This window comes from Cyrtonyx montezumae, unplaced genomic scaffold (assembly GCF_038088225.1).
Source record: "Cyrtonyx montezumae isolate F1298 unplaced genomic scaffold, pur_monq_1.0 scaffold_7, whole genome shotgun sequence".
NCBI classification, from domain to species: Eukaryota; Metazoa; Chordata; class Aves; order Galliformes; family Odontophoridae; genus Cyrtonyx; species Cyrtonyx montezumae.
The window spans coordinates 22,945,317-22,961,546 of NW_027072078.1; the positions used below are offsets into that span (position 1 = coordinate 22,945,317).

At 39.7% G+C, this 16,230-nt stretch overlaps 1 protein-coding gene across 8 annotated transcripts in view; it reads left to right on the plus strand.

Moving 5' to 3' along the window:
- Nucleotides 1-12,901: 12,901 nt before the first annotated feature.
- The window catches only part of BIN1 (bridging integrator 1), an 85,521-nt gene continuing 82,192 nt past the window's right edge, over nt 12,902-16,230 (plus strand). For all 8 annotated transcript variants that reach the window (XM_065750510.1, XM_065750514.1, XM_065750516.1 and 5 more), the window contains exon 1: nt 12,902-13,054. In XM_065750510.1, the coding sequence (XP_065606582.1) occupies nt 12,971-13,054 (84 nt within the window). In that variant the 5' untranslated portion in view covers nt 12,902-12,970. The remainder of the gene's footprint in view (nt 13,055-16,230) is intronic.

Consider the following 16,230-nt stretch of genomic DNA (forward strand, 5'->3'; position numbering starts at 1 on the left):
TTTGTTTTTGTTTTGAATGAGCTGGCATTCTCATGTTGGATTGAGTTGGTTTTTTTTGTTTTTTTTCCAGTAATTTATGTTATTTTCATTTATTTTCTGTCCCATTATTATTTCTAATATGAAGTAGAATGGAGAGTATTTGCCGGAGCCAACTGGCATCTGGAAGGGGATGTTTTTTGCAAAGGTTTGTTTAGAAGTCAGTAAGTTGAGTATTTGTCTTCATAACTGCCATTTTATTTTGATCTGAGGACCAAAGCCCCAAGCCCTAAATCCAGATATCGATTCCTTATGGAATCTTCTTTCTGCATTGTCATAGCATCTTTAAAAGCACCAACCACTGCTATGTTGCAGTATTTTCTACTTGATACCAGTTCCTAACTAATGCATCACTGTAAAAGAGGAAAGAAGCATTCTAAAATGCTCTTTAAAGGATTTCAGTATTTTCGTGAAAGCCTGTAATTTGTGTTAATAGAGCATCTATCCATGTAAGTTGTCTTTTATACATAATAAAGTATTTATACAGAATTTACAAGTTCTGATTCTTATTTTACTGCTATTTATAATTGTATTTTTCTTTAGTATCCTGAAATTTTAACTTCCTTGATAGAACTGGAAAGTTCAGCTAGAAAAGAGGAGAATTAATAGAGAATTAAAGGTGTCTAGTGGCCCAGCTGAAGGTGAGTTTTAATATAACTACTGTCATATTGGAAGAAAGTTCGTGACGAAGTTACATAAATAATGTGGACTGATTATGATGTCATATTCTGATTAATGATGAATGCTTAACACAAAGTAGAGTGTAAATGGTATAAAAGACTGGAGGAAGAAATAAAGAAAAAACAGAACACAAAATGTAGTAATTAAGATGGGATGGAATTTGATAGTAAAATGTGTTTTTAAGGAATAAAAAGATTTATCCGAGGAGATATCCCCATTTGAAAATGAAGTATGTAGGCATAGCTATAAATTGTATGTTGAAATAATGAAAAATATGGCCTAGAATGTATCAGATGAACATGTTTGGTAGAGATTAGGAAAAAATAGGTGAGACTGCATCTGAAATGCTACATACAGTTTGATTATTTGTTTAAGAATTATGGGATTTGAATTGAACAGGTCATGTGGCTGCTAGGATTAACCAGTTATTAAAGAAAACTTCTGTGCGTGGAGAACAGGTTATAGCTATGATGCATTTTACTCTGCCTACCTGTGGTTTAAGCAGACCAGAATAGAAGCTTTCATATCCAGCCTTGGCACATCCGAAGGCTATGTGACTATAGGCTTATTAAAACTTGTTTTTCTGGGCATGAATCTGTACTAGCTTTATTACTCATTTTCCAGTTGCAGTTGGATTTGGTAGGAGATAGAGAGGAGCCATGGATGTCTGCAAGCAATTAAATATATCTTCAAAAAAAAAAAAAAAAAAAAAAAAAGGAAAAAAAAAATGCTGTGGACAATCCAGAGTGTGAAGATGGAGAGAGGAGACAAAGTATTCTCTTCAGATACCTGTAAGTGTTTATCTCTTAAAGTAAATGACAGTGCTGCCCAAAGCAAGTATCTCCAGGTAGTAAGCTGAATGAATGAAAACATTGCAACTGATTTCTAAGAAACACAGAATTCCTCTGTTGTTTCTGTAATGAATTCCTCTTTTATGCTACTGGCGAATGAAATTAACAAGCTCCTGAAGTACCCAGTGCTGATGTGGCTGTGAAGACAGAGAGTAGCATGCCTGGCAGCTATAAACTTGAGAGAAGGAGGCAATGGAGGGATGCTGGGATCTAGGTGAAAGAGCTGTGCTCCTGAACATGGGATTGAATAAAGCACATAGGAGAGCCATGCAAAGTGAAGGCTTTGGGGCTGTGCCAGATAGATCATCTGTGGAAGCGTGTGTGAGATTGAAGTTAAGGAACAATAGAGGTGAGCTATAGGCTGCTTGATTGTATGATGAAGGAGAAAAGAGAAATGGAATAAGGCAAGAGAGTGATGTGGGCACCTGATGTGTATGCTATTTATACCAGTACAAAAACCCCAGGACTTTCTACAATGGAGTTTTATCTATCTCTTGTTATACTTTCACATGTTCATAAAGATTTTTTAAAAAGCTATCATATAATTATTAAAGATAAATATTTATGTTACACAAAATCAATATCCTCTGATTGGTGCACACAGTTGCACCTTTATATTTTCAATGGGTTATTTTTAACAGAGCTTGCAGATGCCTGATTATTTCCCATACTCATTTTCATTCTGAATTAAAATACAAATAAAAGAAAGAAAGGAAAAAAAAAGAAAAAAAAAGAAAAAAAAAGCACGTGTATGTCATACTACTACCTTGAAAACATCTTAACCTCAGTTTCACTCATAGTCTATGCAGTTTTCTTCAAAGCAAAATCTGAAAATCCTACAGTGTGGTCTTCGTACCACTAGATGGTGCTACTTTTCTAGTATTTCTTAGCAAATGACAGCGGGTTACGTACCTAAGTAAAAATAATAGTAGAAATGGGTAAAAGCCGTGTACTTAACTATAGCTCCCGAAAGATAGAGGGCTTTTGTTACATTTTTCACAGACTCTTGGCCTTTCTATATGCAAGTGTGTAGATGTACTCAAATAGTGTTTGTTTTTGCACATACTTGTGTAAAATAGGACTTCATAACATTCTGCAAGATGTTTATGTTCAAACTTTGATGAAGGCCTTCTTAGAGAAAGTCCACCCTTTGCAGTCCTGTATTCCTTCTGCTGAAGTTTCATTTTAATGGAGTTTGTTAATCATTAAGCTTTGACTGTTTACCTGTTATCATGCAAAATTGGAAATAAAGACAAATGCTACTCTGAAGAGATTACACTGCAAGTTAAGATAAGTGTAAAGAGGGCAGGAAATAATTGAGAGGGATATTTTGGTTTCAGGTTCCATTGTAAATTTCAGTCCTACATTGTAGTAAACAGTGGATCTTTTGACAACATTTAAAGGCTGTTGTACCAATCTTAGCAGTGCATGAAACATACTGTTTGCTGCCAAGTGTTTAACTAGTTGGGAAACAATTGAATTGAAGTGTAAACTCACTCAAGCAGCTCCCCCTGCTGAGATAAAAAGAAAGCTGGAATCAGGGATATTGGAAGGAAGCGTCTAAGGGGTAAACAATCCCAAGATAATATTTGCTGCAGTTGAGTTTTAGGATAAAATCTGCTTGTACCATTTTAACATTTCAAATCAGCCTAAACAAGAACTTGTGTATAAATCAGTGGATGAAAGGGATGAGCAAGCTTGCATTGCTTCTCTATTTTTGAGGGTAAGAACAGAAAAATTTGAAACTATGCAAAAACCTGTGTGCTTTCCCATTTGCAGGACATGAGCTGCAAAATTACCTAACTTTGCTCAGGTTAACAATTATTTTTTCAAAAAACAAGTTGTGCAGAACTTGCTCTTAAGAAGCAATAAACAGCAAACTGATAAAATTGTATCTGTGTAGAGTGTGTTAAATGAAGAATACATTTATTTATCTATAAAATACAGATAAGGATTTGGATTCAGATTGCTGCTTGTCAGCTGGGCTACACAGTGTTTGGGGGCTTCTTAGCCTGTCAAATAAAGCAAACTCAGTAACTTGAAAATAATAGAAAAATGACATTGTCATGAGCAAGAAGTGTTCATGTACGTCATTATCAAACTGACTTGATATGCATTATCTTCATAGTTTGTCTGAATATTGGCACTTATGGGAAATTTGAACAGTTTGAAGTGCATGCTGGAATACAGATTTGAAAAGGTATCACAAGAGATAAAGCAAGGCTCATATGAAAGTGTTTAATACAAGTCATGAAAAAAAAAGCACGTAAAAGCAAGCAACTGTTACAGTTGATATGAAAAATATCATCATGTGGTGTCTTTCCCAACAGTAAATGTTGATATTCTTGAGATTACAAAACATTCCAAAATATAAAGGTCATTTTTGAAGTGTTTCTGGGAAATGTCAAGGAACTGTAGATAGAGGACTTGACTAGCATGATGAATGTATTACTGATAGAGAAACGTATAATACGTCAGCACTGACACATCCACAATTACATTAGTCTAGACTTTAAAAAAAAATCAGAATGGATTTGTAACACGGAAAATCTAGGATATACTTGAAGTAGAACACATACAATGATCAATAGAGATCATAACTTACGCTAGAAGAGAAATCCTTGACCTGGATTTAAGGGAAACCAATAATAAAGGATGCTTACGTACTTTCCTGAAGGAAGTTCCTAAGTTATGTCATTTCAGATTTCAGCCATGTTTGCATTAGCAACCAGATTCCTTTTGGCAACTGGTTTACAACTCTTTGTTTTTTGAACTGAATTAGTGCTAACCTTGGTTTACAATGGCAAGTGTAGACAATGGGAAAATCCACATTTGAACAAGGTTCTTTTATTCTCAGTAGCTCAAACTGTGAAGGTCTTTATCTCTCTATGTAGATTCCTTGAATTTGCAAGAAGATTCCCAAATGCTATGAAGACTTCATCCTGCATTGAAAAAGAAAACATTAAGTCCAGATGATTAGAGAATATAAAAGGTAAGTGAGGAATTAGTAATACATATCTTTGAGTGGCTTGGTTAAAAACTCCTCTAAGATAGTACTGAAAAGTAAACCAGTACTTCACTATGACATTTATAGATGCTTCTTCTATGTTATTGCTCAAATTCTCAGATGATAAAATGTGTGATAATAATGATAACTCTTATCAAACACCAGTCATTTTCAGATGAAGAGTGTGTAATAACACCTTCTGCACCAAATTTGTCCAAGGAGTCATCATTTGCCAGTTGCTAGTCAGCTTAAATTCACAGTGTATATAGGTCATCAGTGCCAGAAACAGCAGGCAGCCACTTGTTTCACTTCTATCCAACGTCATATTTTGAAGGTGGTTCAAAAAAATCCCATTGGATGCAGATTTAAGACACTAATCTTTGTTGGCAAAGGTTTCTAATTCGTATCGTGATGCAAGAGATTAATCAGCTCATCAGCTGGGACTGCAGGGAATGGCTACGTTTGTCCATTAATTTTCTACGTGAGATTAAGTTGAAGCAAGAAAGATCTAATTTAGTCATGCTACTCTAAGAAAGCAAATGTCTCTTAATGTTTGTATGTTTGTGAGACTGTGGATTTTAAGTGCCCCATCAACAGTTTCAGAATTTTGAAATGCACTTTCTGCATCTTCTGAGATTGGGTCAACCTGACTGCAGTAGAGATTAATGTCATGACACAGGCATCAGAGGAATGTAAGAGTAATACTTGTAATTATTACAATTATATTGGTGTCTGATTTGGTATTAAGTGCATTCATATCTATTTTACACCTGATGTTGGCACTTCACCCTGCAAAACTATGGTTAAGGAGAGAGAGCACATTTATCTTACTCGATATTTGGCCAGAGAAAATTCCAGATAGCACACTATGCTTAGTCTGCTGACAGAGAAAATAGTGATTTATTATTCAGTTTCTGTCATAAGCAGCAGGAATATGTCTCTTGCTAGATTCAAGTAAAAATCAAGATGAATTAAATTAGTAAAAGTGTATGGTGTGGAAGAGTTTTCTGTTTCCCAGATTCATTACGTCAAGGCCCTAAGTCTTTCCCACTGTTTTGGCTACAACTCAAAGGAGAAAATCCTTCCTAGGACAGTTCTCTTTTATGATTAGTATTTGCAAGTGTTTAGTATTAGAAAAAAGGTAGAAGAAATAAGTTCATTAATTTTAGGTACATTTAAGATAATGCAACAGGTGAAACTGCCCTCCAAATAACAGATTGTCAATATATTATTTACACCTAAAGTTTGGAAATCTGATGTTGGACTACTTGACTGGAAGAGTGATTTTCAGCATCAAGACCAGGGGTCTGTGACAAAGATGTGTGTTTAAATGTTTTTTTACAAAATAATTACTAAAAAGATGGTATTTCAAAAACGAGTAAGAACTGTTTCTTCAAAGATATTTTCCTTTGCTGATTTTTGTGGTGGTCTTGCAAACAAGTGACCAAGTGAAACAGATTTCAAAGACAGCAATGTTTCAGCATGTTCTGTATGATCAGTCCTACAGTAGGGTAGGAACCTGGAGTGGTGAGAGAATGGGGGACTAGTACTTGTGTCCAAAGATCTTGCTCAACATTTCCATGTCAATGAAAATGTATTGTTTGTTAGTTTGTTTCTACCACCTTAAGAAGCATAACTGATCTGATTGGCTTCATCAGAAAACGCTTGGTGCAAACTCCATCCTCTATGGTATAAAACCAAAAATTACATGCGTTTATGTGTATCAATTTTGGTATTTACAGTGATGAATTTTTCCTAGCTGTGAATTTTGTGAAAAGGATTATCAATTAAATATGCTTCCTAGGAAATAATACATTAATGGCAAAATCAAACCTTCCTCTCCACTACTTCAAAAGTGAAAAACAACAACTACAAAAAAAGCACTTTTCTATATAGAACACGGATGTGGAATTTCAGTAGGAAATGACTGTGTGACTTCTTGGATTAACACATCACTATGAGGCTGTGAATAGACATAGTAGTACTGGTAGGATTTGCTACTGACTCCTACCTATTTGCAGCTCTGTCTAGCGAATGTAGAAATGCTTGCCTTGATTGCTAAATGTTTACCTTTTAAGTCTTGATAAATTTGGAATACATCAGCATGCTAGGAAGGTATATTCTTTTATTATTAATTTATGATCTTAGGAGATCTGACAGCATATATACATCCTGAAGGTAATACTGTGCAAGACTATTCCTGCTGGGGCAGTTTGCTTTTTCTCCTGTGGCTAAGCTGTCTAGTGAGTGTTATGTGGGCCAGAAGTATTGCACAGTAGAGCAAGAGGTTCTCTGGTAGTTTCCAAGCAGCATATTTTTGTAGTTAAGAGACTGAATTGTTCTTCACCTCTAGAAAAATGTATTGTGTTTCATGTCTTGTTTTAGCTTATGATTCAATGCCATTATCATCAAAGCATGCTGGAAAGAAACTACCACGAATGCCTTAAAATATATGAAAATGTTGAAATGGTGACTTTATTCCCCCTCCCTATTTTCTGTTTTCATTTTCTTTTTTAATTCAGACTTCAAAGTTTTCTTCTGTATTAAAACATATTTGAGTCATTCCAAGGGGCTTTTAGGTAACATCCTGTGTTGCAATTACAAAATTCCTTGTAAAAATGTTGAGATACTACAACATTTCCAGACTTGTTCTTTGGTTTTCAGTATAGAAAAGAATAAATAGTGTGCATTTCTGTCTCTTACACAGTGATATGGTAAGAAAAATTTCCACCATTTAAGATGTTTGTTAGGTTGGTTTATCAGATAAGAGTGGCTTTGCCTCAGTATAGGGTTTTGAAACAGAACAGCAATTCAGCTTGACGTGTTTCTTTCTTCTAGCATGTTGATGAGTTCTGCTATCTGTTCATACAAGACAATGACTCATTAAGCCATCAAGGATACTTACTTTAAGAGTCACAATATTGTCTGTTAAATTTGGCAGGGCCACTTCAAGATGTCAGAGTATTCAATGACATCTAAAAATGTCAGATAACCCACTTGTGAAGAGAGATAAATCCATGCTAATTAGGAGACTCTTAATTTTTAATCTAAATGTTGATACTGTTTCATTGTCAATCATGGATCAAATACTTATCTACAAATAAAAGAAAATTTGATTGACCAAAGTTAGAAATAGCTGAATGTTGGCAGAAATTGCATAAAGTATTTAGAGTTCAGGTTAGAATTCAGGGTGGAATAGCAAAGGATTATTCATGTTAAAAGAGATCATCTGCTGGTTTCTCCTCAGAACTGCCAGTGCTTCACTCTTGATTTTCTAGGCATATGCCTATGCTTATGATATAGCTCTCATAAGTTTTTTGTAGTGAAGGAGTCGCTCCATTTTGTTGCCAAGGTAATTAATTGAGGCTGTCAGTAAAGGGAAGCGGGGAGGAAGACAGTGCAACTGCGTCATGTGTTACCATTGCATAGGTCTGTGTAGTATAGCTATCACCAATGCGAGCCCTGTGGAGGTGTGTTTCATATAAAGTATTTCTGTGATTCACTGGTGTTTTGTGCTGGCGATATGATATCTTTTTTGTGATTGTATGAGATAGGCAATGTATTCTAATACAGTTGTAAACCGAGACATGCAAGAATAGGTGGGGTGATTTATAATTAATTTCCATTTCTTAGATGTTTTCCTAAAATGCAGAAGGCTTCAAGAATTCTCAGAATAATTTCCAAAAGCATGTGATTTACTCACCTGAACTCCTACTGTTCAATGAAAACCTAAATATATATTTAAGTATCAAATCCCTTATTTTCCTGGAGGCTGGGAGTACATAGAAATTTTGAGAAGCTTCTTGGTAGTGTTTTTATGCAAATCTTACTAATCATTCCCACTCTTTACTCATTTGTGTTGTGAGTAGCTAATCTGTCACCAATTCAGGGCCTAAACTGAACTTTGTGGCAGCCAAATCCGTCGCACTAAATAGCAAATGGCTACATGCAGCTGAATCAAGCATCAAAATGGTACATGGATGAAAGAAACATTTGAATTTTGAAATTCACTGACAAGTTCTGAAGTCCAAGCAGGATATATCACAAACACGTAATTCTCAAGAATTCTAGCAAGTTTACAAATAAGGAACAGTCTCTTCAGCAAGACACGGGACAAAGTTTTAGTATGTTTCTTCTTCCTCTCTGAGAGGAGTGGCACTGTCTGAACTAGACTGGCGGGGCTGAGCTGAGTTTGGAGCTCTTGCTGTGCTGTAGTGGTAGATAACATTTTGTGTTTTGGATACAAGAAGAATTGCTTATGTATCATCTTCTGTTTCTCATCCTTGTAACAGTGAAGAGATTCAACAAGCTGTGAGTTTGAAAGCGGTGGGAGAGAACAGCTTCTAGACATCATTTTAAAATCAAAATAGTTTCTTCTTGGTTTTATTTTGAGGAGCAGAAAGCATAATCAGCAAGGTCATATCTTGTATTAGGGCAGAAGCTTCCTGATCCTTCCCAACACCTTTCTGCAAGAGAATAAAGGAAGAGTTTGCATAAGAATACAGTCAGTCAGAAAGGAATGCTAGGACAAACTAAGAAATGGTGTAACTGATGTCCAAATTACCATTGGCAAATGTTCTTATCAAGTTAAATGCAAAGATAGAAGTTACCTTGACTAGCTCTTTCTGAATGTTATCCCAGAAAAGCTCACAATTGCAAACAGAAAGAAGGCAGTGAAAAAGTTGTTTAAAGCAAGGTTGCCTTAAACTTGATGAGATTTTGCTACATAATACATTTTGTGTTATTTCTTGTTTTCAAGGGCTTTGATATAGCATTTTAAATAAATCCCTCAACTGGCATCATAAAGCAAGGGAGTGGTGCTGGCATTGAGTTAGGCCATCTGACTTATAGTGTTATGGCCAGAGTTGGAGCAAAAACAAGACTGTGGCTCCAAGCAGCCTGACTTTGGGGTAGTTTAAAATGTGAACCTCAGCTTTGAATATAAACAAAGGGTCATAATATATAGAGACCTGTAATGTGTTGTATTTACTTGGGATTACTGAAACAAGAAATATTTACGTATAGTTGTATGAATGTTAGAGACCACTAAACAGCCAATTCAAAAATCTCTCATTTAAATGAACTGGATTCTATATTAAAGATGTTGCCAACAGGGACAGGGAAACAGATATGTTTTTATTCTCAGAGCTTGCAGCTCTAAGTGCACAAGCTGCAATTAAAGGGTTCAAGCCAGAGTTGCTGAAAGATGTATTGCTGAAATCAATCTTTAGAAAATAATATCTTATACCAATTTATATTAGGAATCGTTGCAAAAAATATTCTGCTCCCAGATGGACAAATTTGGCAAAAACAGGAATAAAAAATAAGTAACAATTTGTGCCATGAAGGGGCTAAATTATGTCTAAATTGCAAAATGATAGGCTCTGACCCACAAAGCACTTAAACATATGCTTAACTGTAAACACGTGAGCAGCTCATCTGTCTTTGGTGATTTAGCTGTGAAATGCATTTATGGGGCTCAGACCTAACACAGGCATTATCGATTAGAGTACTAATCAATTTAGAACACAATGTAAAAAACAACATTAGATATATCCTGTAAATACGTGCTTTTGTGATGTTGTATTTGACATACTTCTTTTCTTGCTTGTGAACTGTGAGTCATACTGTCACCAGGGAGATGGACCGCAGGCGGGTTTCATAACCCACCTGGCATTCTTAACTTCAGCTATCTAAGCTATTCATCTAATCTCCCTCTGTAGCTAAGGGGGATGAGAGACATTCCTAGATGTTTAGTCTGTTTGACTGGTGATTGGGAAGTACTGATTTCTCAGGTGACTATAGATACCTATTTGACTTCAGCTTAGGTCAGTCTAGACGTGTTTGGCTGGTTATAGTCGGGAGAAACAAAGTGTTCTAGGATCTCAAATTAAAATTAGACAACTATGCATGCATCAAGCCTAATGAATCTCATTGCAGCAGCAGCTGGATGTATTAAGTTCCATACCTTTAAATTCCATTCATGCAGAATCTAATTTGTAAAAATGAGATCAGACAATGGTGGATAGACATGAGGCTGAAAACCTCTCCTGTCCACAAAATAAAATATTTCAGTGTATATCAGCTAGTTACAAATGGCTCATATAAATTTAATTCAATTGCTTGGCCTGTTATAGTATGTGATGTCCAACTGGATCATGCTGGGGGAATACTCATGTGCCACACCTGGAATCTGGCAAACGCTTTACAGCTGTAATGCTGATTCAGTCAAACACAGGAACAACTGGGAAATGACTCATGCAGAGGGACAGATGCTTGCTGTTAATCCTGGCTTTAAAAATGTTCGTGGTTTGTCATCATTTTTCATTGTGGTGAATATGGGTGTCTGGCCACCTTTGTTTCACAATTGTCTGATGTTTTCCATGGACTCTCTTTTCAGCTTATGTGCTGCAGAATCATTCACTTTTCACTTGAAAGGACATAATCAGACAAAAATCCTTCAAAAACACTTTTACTGAAGAGAGAAGCTAGACAGGAGAAGCAAATATATGAGGTAGGATGCAGAGGAATGTGTTCTGACCCTGAAGCATCTGCTATTTTATATTTGATGTGGCAAATACTTAACGGTGTGTGCATTTTTCTCTCTTAAACTTTGATTGAAGAGTTCTGGGAGGAATAAGAGACAAAGTATAAATCTCATTAGTTATGTTTCCAGATGATACTGAGTAGCAAGATGCTGCAAAACTATAAGTAATAATAAACAAGAAAAATAACATGAAGATAATTAATGAGACTGAAATTATAGGCAAAACTGGTCCATTTGGACCAAATACACAGTTATGGACAGGTTGGCTGAGGCCCTGGGCAGCCTGAGCTGGTGGGTGGCAGCCCTGGCAAAGGCAGGGAGTTGAAACTGGGTGGCCTTTAAGGTCCCTTCCAACCTAAGCCCTTCTGTGATACGATTCTATGAGTAGCATACCTTCTAATATAGATGAAGTACAGCATGGATTTAAGCAAGTTTCTGAATTAAGGTTTTATTTTATTTTTAATGCCACTGTCGTAAGAGGTGTGAAATGCAGAGGCACTATATCATGAAGACTCACAAAGAGATATTGTTGGGCTCTCTACTTGCAGTTTCTAAGGGCTCTGGCCCTTATTTCAAGTTTTGAATGAGCAGAAATAGTACTGAAGCAGATATGGGAAACAATAAATAAAAGGTAAGTTGATTATTCTGGCCTGGCTCCCTCAAGTAATTGCTGTCAATGTTTTTCTGTTAGTTTAGATTGCAATAGTGAGTACCCTATGTGCACGATATTCTGGAGGCTGCTGTTTTCATCTGGCAAAATAAAGAGACTGTAAAATCATCTCGAAACACAGGTCGGTTTTACTACATTTTTTCAATTAAATTAAGTGTAAGAGATGCAGGTCTTCATCTTAAAGGCAAATTAAATACAAAGTCTTTCAATATCTGAACTGTCTCTCAAGTGTTGGTCTGGCTGATGGTGGATGCTGTATTCATATAGCAGATCCCAACTCACAAACAGTGGGTCCAGTGTATAGAAGCAGGCTGGGAAGGAGCTGGAGCAAGCCCTATTGTGAGTAACTGGAAGAAACTTTGGGGCTGAGTATTAGAATTGCAGTATTTCAGGAAGCAGAAGTTCATCCTGTGTTGTAAAGGAGCAGATTCACAAAATGTATTTGCACAGCAGGTGCATATAGGAGAGCAAGGTGGAGGCCTGGCTGGGGGAAGGCTGTGATATGGCTGCGGTGTGTGCCGTGCAGTCAGGACCCCACGGCAGGGGACAAGGGCAGACAGGAGATTGGGGCACACCTGGGCCAGGTGTGACAATGCTAAAAAGCTGTTTGGTCACAGCTACAGAAGGATACCATGCAGGGTGAGGTACTGGGAGTTCCAGGGAAGTTAAGTGTGCAAAGTGCTCCATGCAGCCCTGGTTGGTTTCTTCTAGTAGGTGTGCGGCACCTTCTGCTTAGCATCGATATCTGCTGTCGTTTCAGCTCACTTTTAAATCAGGGCCTTGATTCATTGCAACTCTTGTCCCCAAGAATGTAAATTTCTCACTTTAGGTCCAGGAATCACTTGGAAAGTATTAACGCAGTGTTATAAATTAATGCGTATGACTGGATTAGTGGTACAAGTCTCTTAAAGCAGGAGGAAAAAGACCATCACCTAAGATCGCTTCGTTACCGCGCGGCCCTCCGCAGCGTCGCCGTTAAGGAAAGCTCCTGCGGGCAGCGCCGCTGCTGCCCCCTCCCGGGGCGGCGCGGCCCCTTTAAGGCGACGCGGCGCTCTGTCCCTTTAAAAGGCGGCGCCGCGGAGCGGGCGGCGGCGGCCGTGGCTATTGTCTCCCGCCGGGTTTTCCCCCCCTTCCCGCCGGCCCGGAGCTCGCAGCCGCCCGTTAAAAGAGCAGGCAAGATGGCCGAGCTGGGCAGCAAGGGAGTGACGGCCGGCAAGATCGCCAGCAACGTCCAGAAGAAGCTCACCCGGGCGCAGGAGAAGGTAAGGGTGCGGAGGTGGGGATGCGCGGGGCCGGGTTGCCATCGCTCGCGGCCCGGGCTGAGGGCGAGGACCGAGGAGAGGCGATGCGGGCATTGGCAGAGGAGATGCAGAGCTGGATGGGTGCTTAGGGAGCACTGCCGCGTTCTGTAGCGTTGCGGACGTAACCTCGGGGTGCACCGAGCAGAGGGGACGGGGGCCGCTTCCGTGTCGTCTCCCGGAGGCGCGATGCGGTGCGGTGCTGCTCGGTCTCGAGCGGAGCCGTCGGAGCGGGGGCTCGCTGCGGTGCGGGCAGGAGGGCTTCGTGCTCCCGGGGCTGCGGCGGGGGTGACATTGACTGAATAAGGACGGGTGCGCGTCCGAGGGCGGAGGGTGAGCGGATCAGAGCTGTGCTCGTGTTCCCTGCGGTTATCTTTAGCACCAGATTTAATCCGGGAGGTTTGGGGGTGGGTGCCGCGCTGGCCGCGGCCCCGACGGTGTTACAAAACGCCCGCGGGGTCACGGCGGAGCCCGGCCGCGTCGGGCCTAACCCTGCCGCTGTCCTGGGCTCTCTGGCCGGGGCTGGGAGTCCGCGCCTCGGCATCGGCGGGTGGCTGCGCGGGGCCGGCTGCTGCAGCTCCCGCTTTCCCTCCCCGCGCTTAGCGGAGCGCGGCTTTCCCTGCGGCGGCTGCCGGCGGTGATGGCAGAGCTGCCCGCCGCTGTCTGCTGCGCCCCGGGTCCCTCACGGATACCGCGTCCCTTCCCTGCTAGCCGCCAGGTGGCAACCATATTTTGAGCTGATCTTAAGGTGGGTGATGCAGGCCGAGCTCCGGGCCTGCTGATGGAGTGCTTGCTGGTGCAGCTAGAGCCAAGCGTCGCTGCCGGGCCCTTCCCTGTGCCTAACGTGCAGGTTCATTCCCCAGGTGCTCCAAACAGGACGTGTAGCTCTCTTCCTTGTTTCATCCCTGATGGTGACGGTGGATTTAGCAGTGGTGATAAGAATCGAGAGCATAGCTGTGTCTTGTAGGGAATTGGCTGATCTGAAGTCGTGTTTTTCTCGTTTTATACAAGAAAAAAAAAGTCTTTTTCCCTTTGAGGAGGAAAGGAAAACAAAACATAAAGCACTTACTTAATAAGCTAACATAATTTCTAGGCCCTCTGGCTGTTGTTATCCTAATACAAACAATGCAACTCTTGGCTCTCAGATGGAAAAAAAAAAAAAAGGCATTGATTGCTTACTTTGTCCCATTCATACTGGTGTCACTTTCCTTGTGACAACTCTGACAACTCCTCCTTTATGGAGTGCTTGGTGTTTCACCTCTGTCTTGAAGGGGCAGAGTGTCACTGAGCTACACACGGATGTGAATTTCTAGCTTGCATGGAAAGCTACCATTAACTGGGGAGAAGGCATCAGTGGTTATGGCATGATACTGGTGTTATTGTTATGTCATTTCCCTTTAAAGTTGATATATGGAGTGTCTAACAAGAATGGTAAACCATATGTCTAGGGATTAAGGACCAGGATTAAAAGTAAAAACAAAAAAAATCCCTTAAGTAGAATTCAGCATCCAGTACCTGAGTTCCCCACAATCCAAGCACTTAAAAATGTACTAGATTTTTCTGATGAAAGCTGAATGAGATTGAACTTTCCTTCTTGAGGCAAGTACAATTTGAGGCTTAAACAAGCTGACAACGTATCCTCTTTCAACTTGAATTTAGGATAAAAATGGTTTCCTTCAGAGCGATATCTCCATCCCAGCTTGAGCCCAAAGGCTTTGACTTCAGTGATTTCCTTCATGGTGAATTTAAGCCTTGTGTTAAGCAAAGAATGATGTCTTTTTGTTCAACACAGAATTCACACTGAAACACTGTACACATCCTTTTTTTTCCCTTCTGAGATGGCTATTATGTAAAATATGTAAGATATTCCTTTAGAAGTACTGTTTGTTTTGAGCCTTTCAGCAAAACTATTGGCTATTTTTGGAAGGCACTTTCTCAATTCAGCAGGAAATATGGGGCAGAATGGTTGACTGTGCTGTTTGCAAATGGGCTGTGTACTCTTTTAATCTTTCTTCTCTATTCAAGAGTAGCCTCAAGTATAATACTTGGCAGTAGTCTTCCTGTCCTCTGTGAAATGTATGAAGGAAGAATTGATGGCTCTGAGAGGAGCCCATCTAGCAGAAGGGACCCATGCAACCTTTGTGAATGTATCATCCTTTCCAGCAGTTGGGAGATTTAGGCTGTAAGTTGCACTTTGTCATCCTGTAGTTCACTGAAGCATTTTCACCTGGACTTTGAGCTCAGAACTTGTTGTAGGTTCTCAGCATCTTAACATGAGGTAAAATTGTATTACCTTCAGTATCACGGTATTGGGAGAGAAGCTCATGTTTGCATGTTCTTTAAACTTTTGTCAATGAGCATTTGGCAATAAAGATAGGAAAGTTTTTTTCTCTTTATGTCTGGAATCTCAGAATTTGTTCCTGTCATCATTTTTATCTTTTATTTTGGAAATTTTAAGAATCTCTCCTATTTATACAGCTTTGTCATTTTGTTTGAAGACTGTCCTGTTTTTTAGTATATATCAATCTACATACTCGTGAGTATTCCTGCTTTGAGCAAAATGAAGCAGCAGCTTGGTGCTGCAGTGCAGCTCTGGTGTGAGGGGCCTCCTCTAGGAGATCCCAGGAGTGGGCTGAGCTCACAGGGTGGGGTTTTGTTTCTTGTCTGGGGGAGTCCTCATCCCAGGGATTCAGAATGGAAAGAGGGTATTGACTGTGGGGCACGGACTGGGGGATGTGAATTGCCTAGAGATTAACAGGCATTTCTCAGGAGACAAAGTGTAAACTTGGTGTTGGAAAGAGAATCCTCAGGAGTGGTTTTTGTGTGGAGTAGAAAGGAATGAACTTACTTCTAGACTTTGACTGGGAGCTGCTGTCCTGCTAGAGCAGTCGTCTCTTGCTCTTTTCATTTGGGCCAAAGGGAAGATCTGAAGCAAGGTTTCTGTGCAGTGTGTTCCAGTGCAAAAAAGGCTTTCTATGCCAGTAAGCTAGTGGTTTCACTAAAGCATTTGGGGCCCAGCATTGAGAAATAACCAAGGATGCTGGCCTTGAAAAGAAAGGGAGAGGAGTGCTTTTGGCAGGCTGTTGTGGCCGGTTTTCCCAGTTCTTTTTTTTCACTTAATTTTTCTCCTGTAACAATCC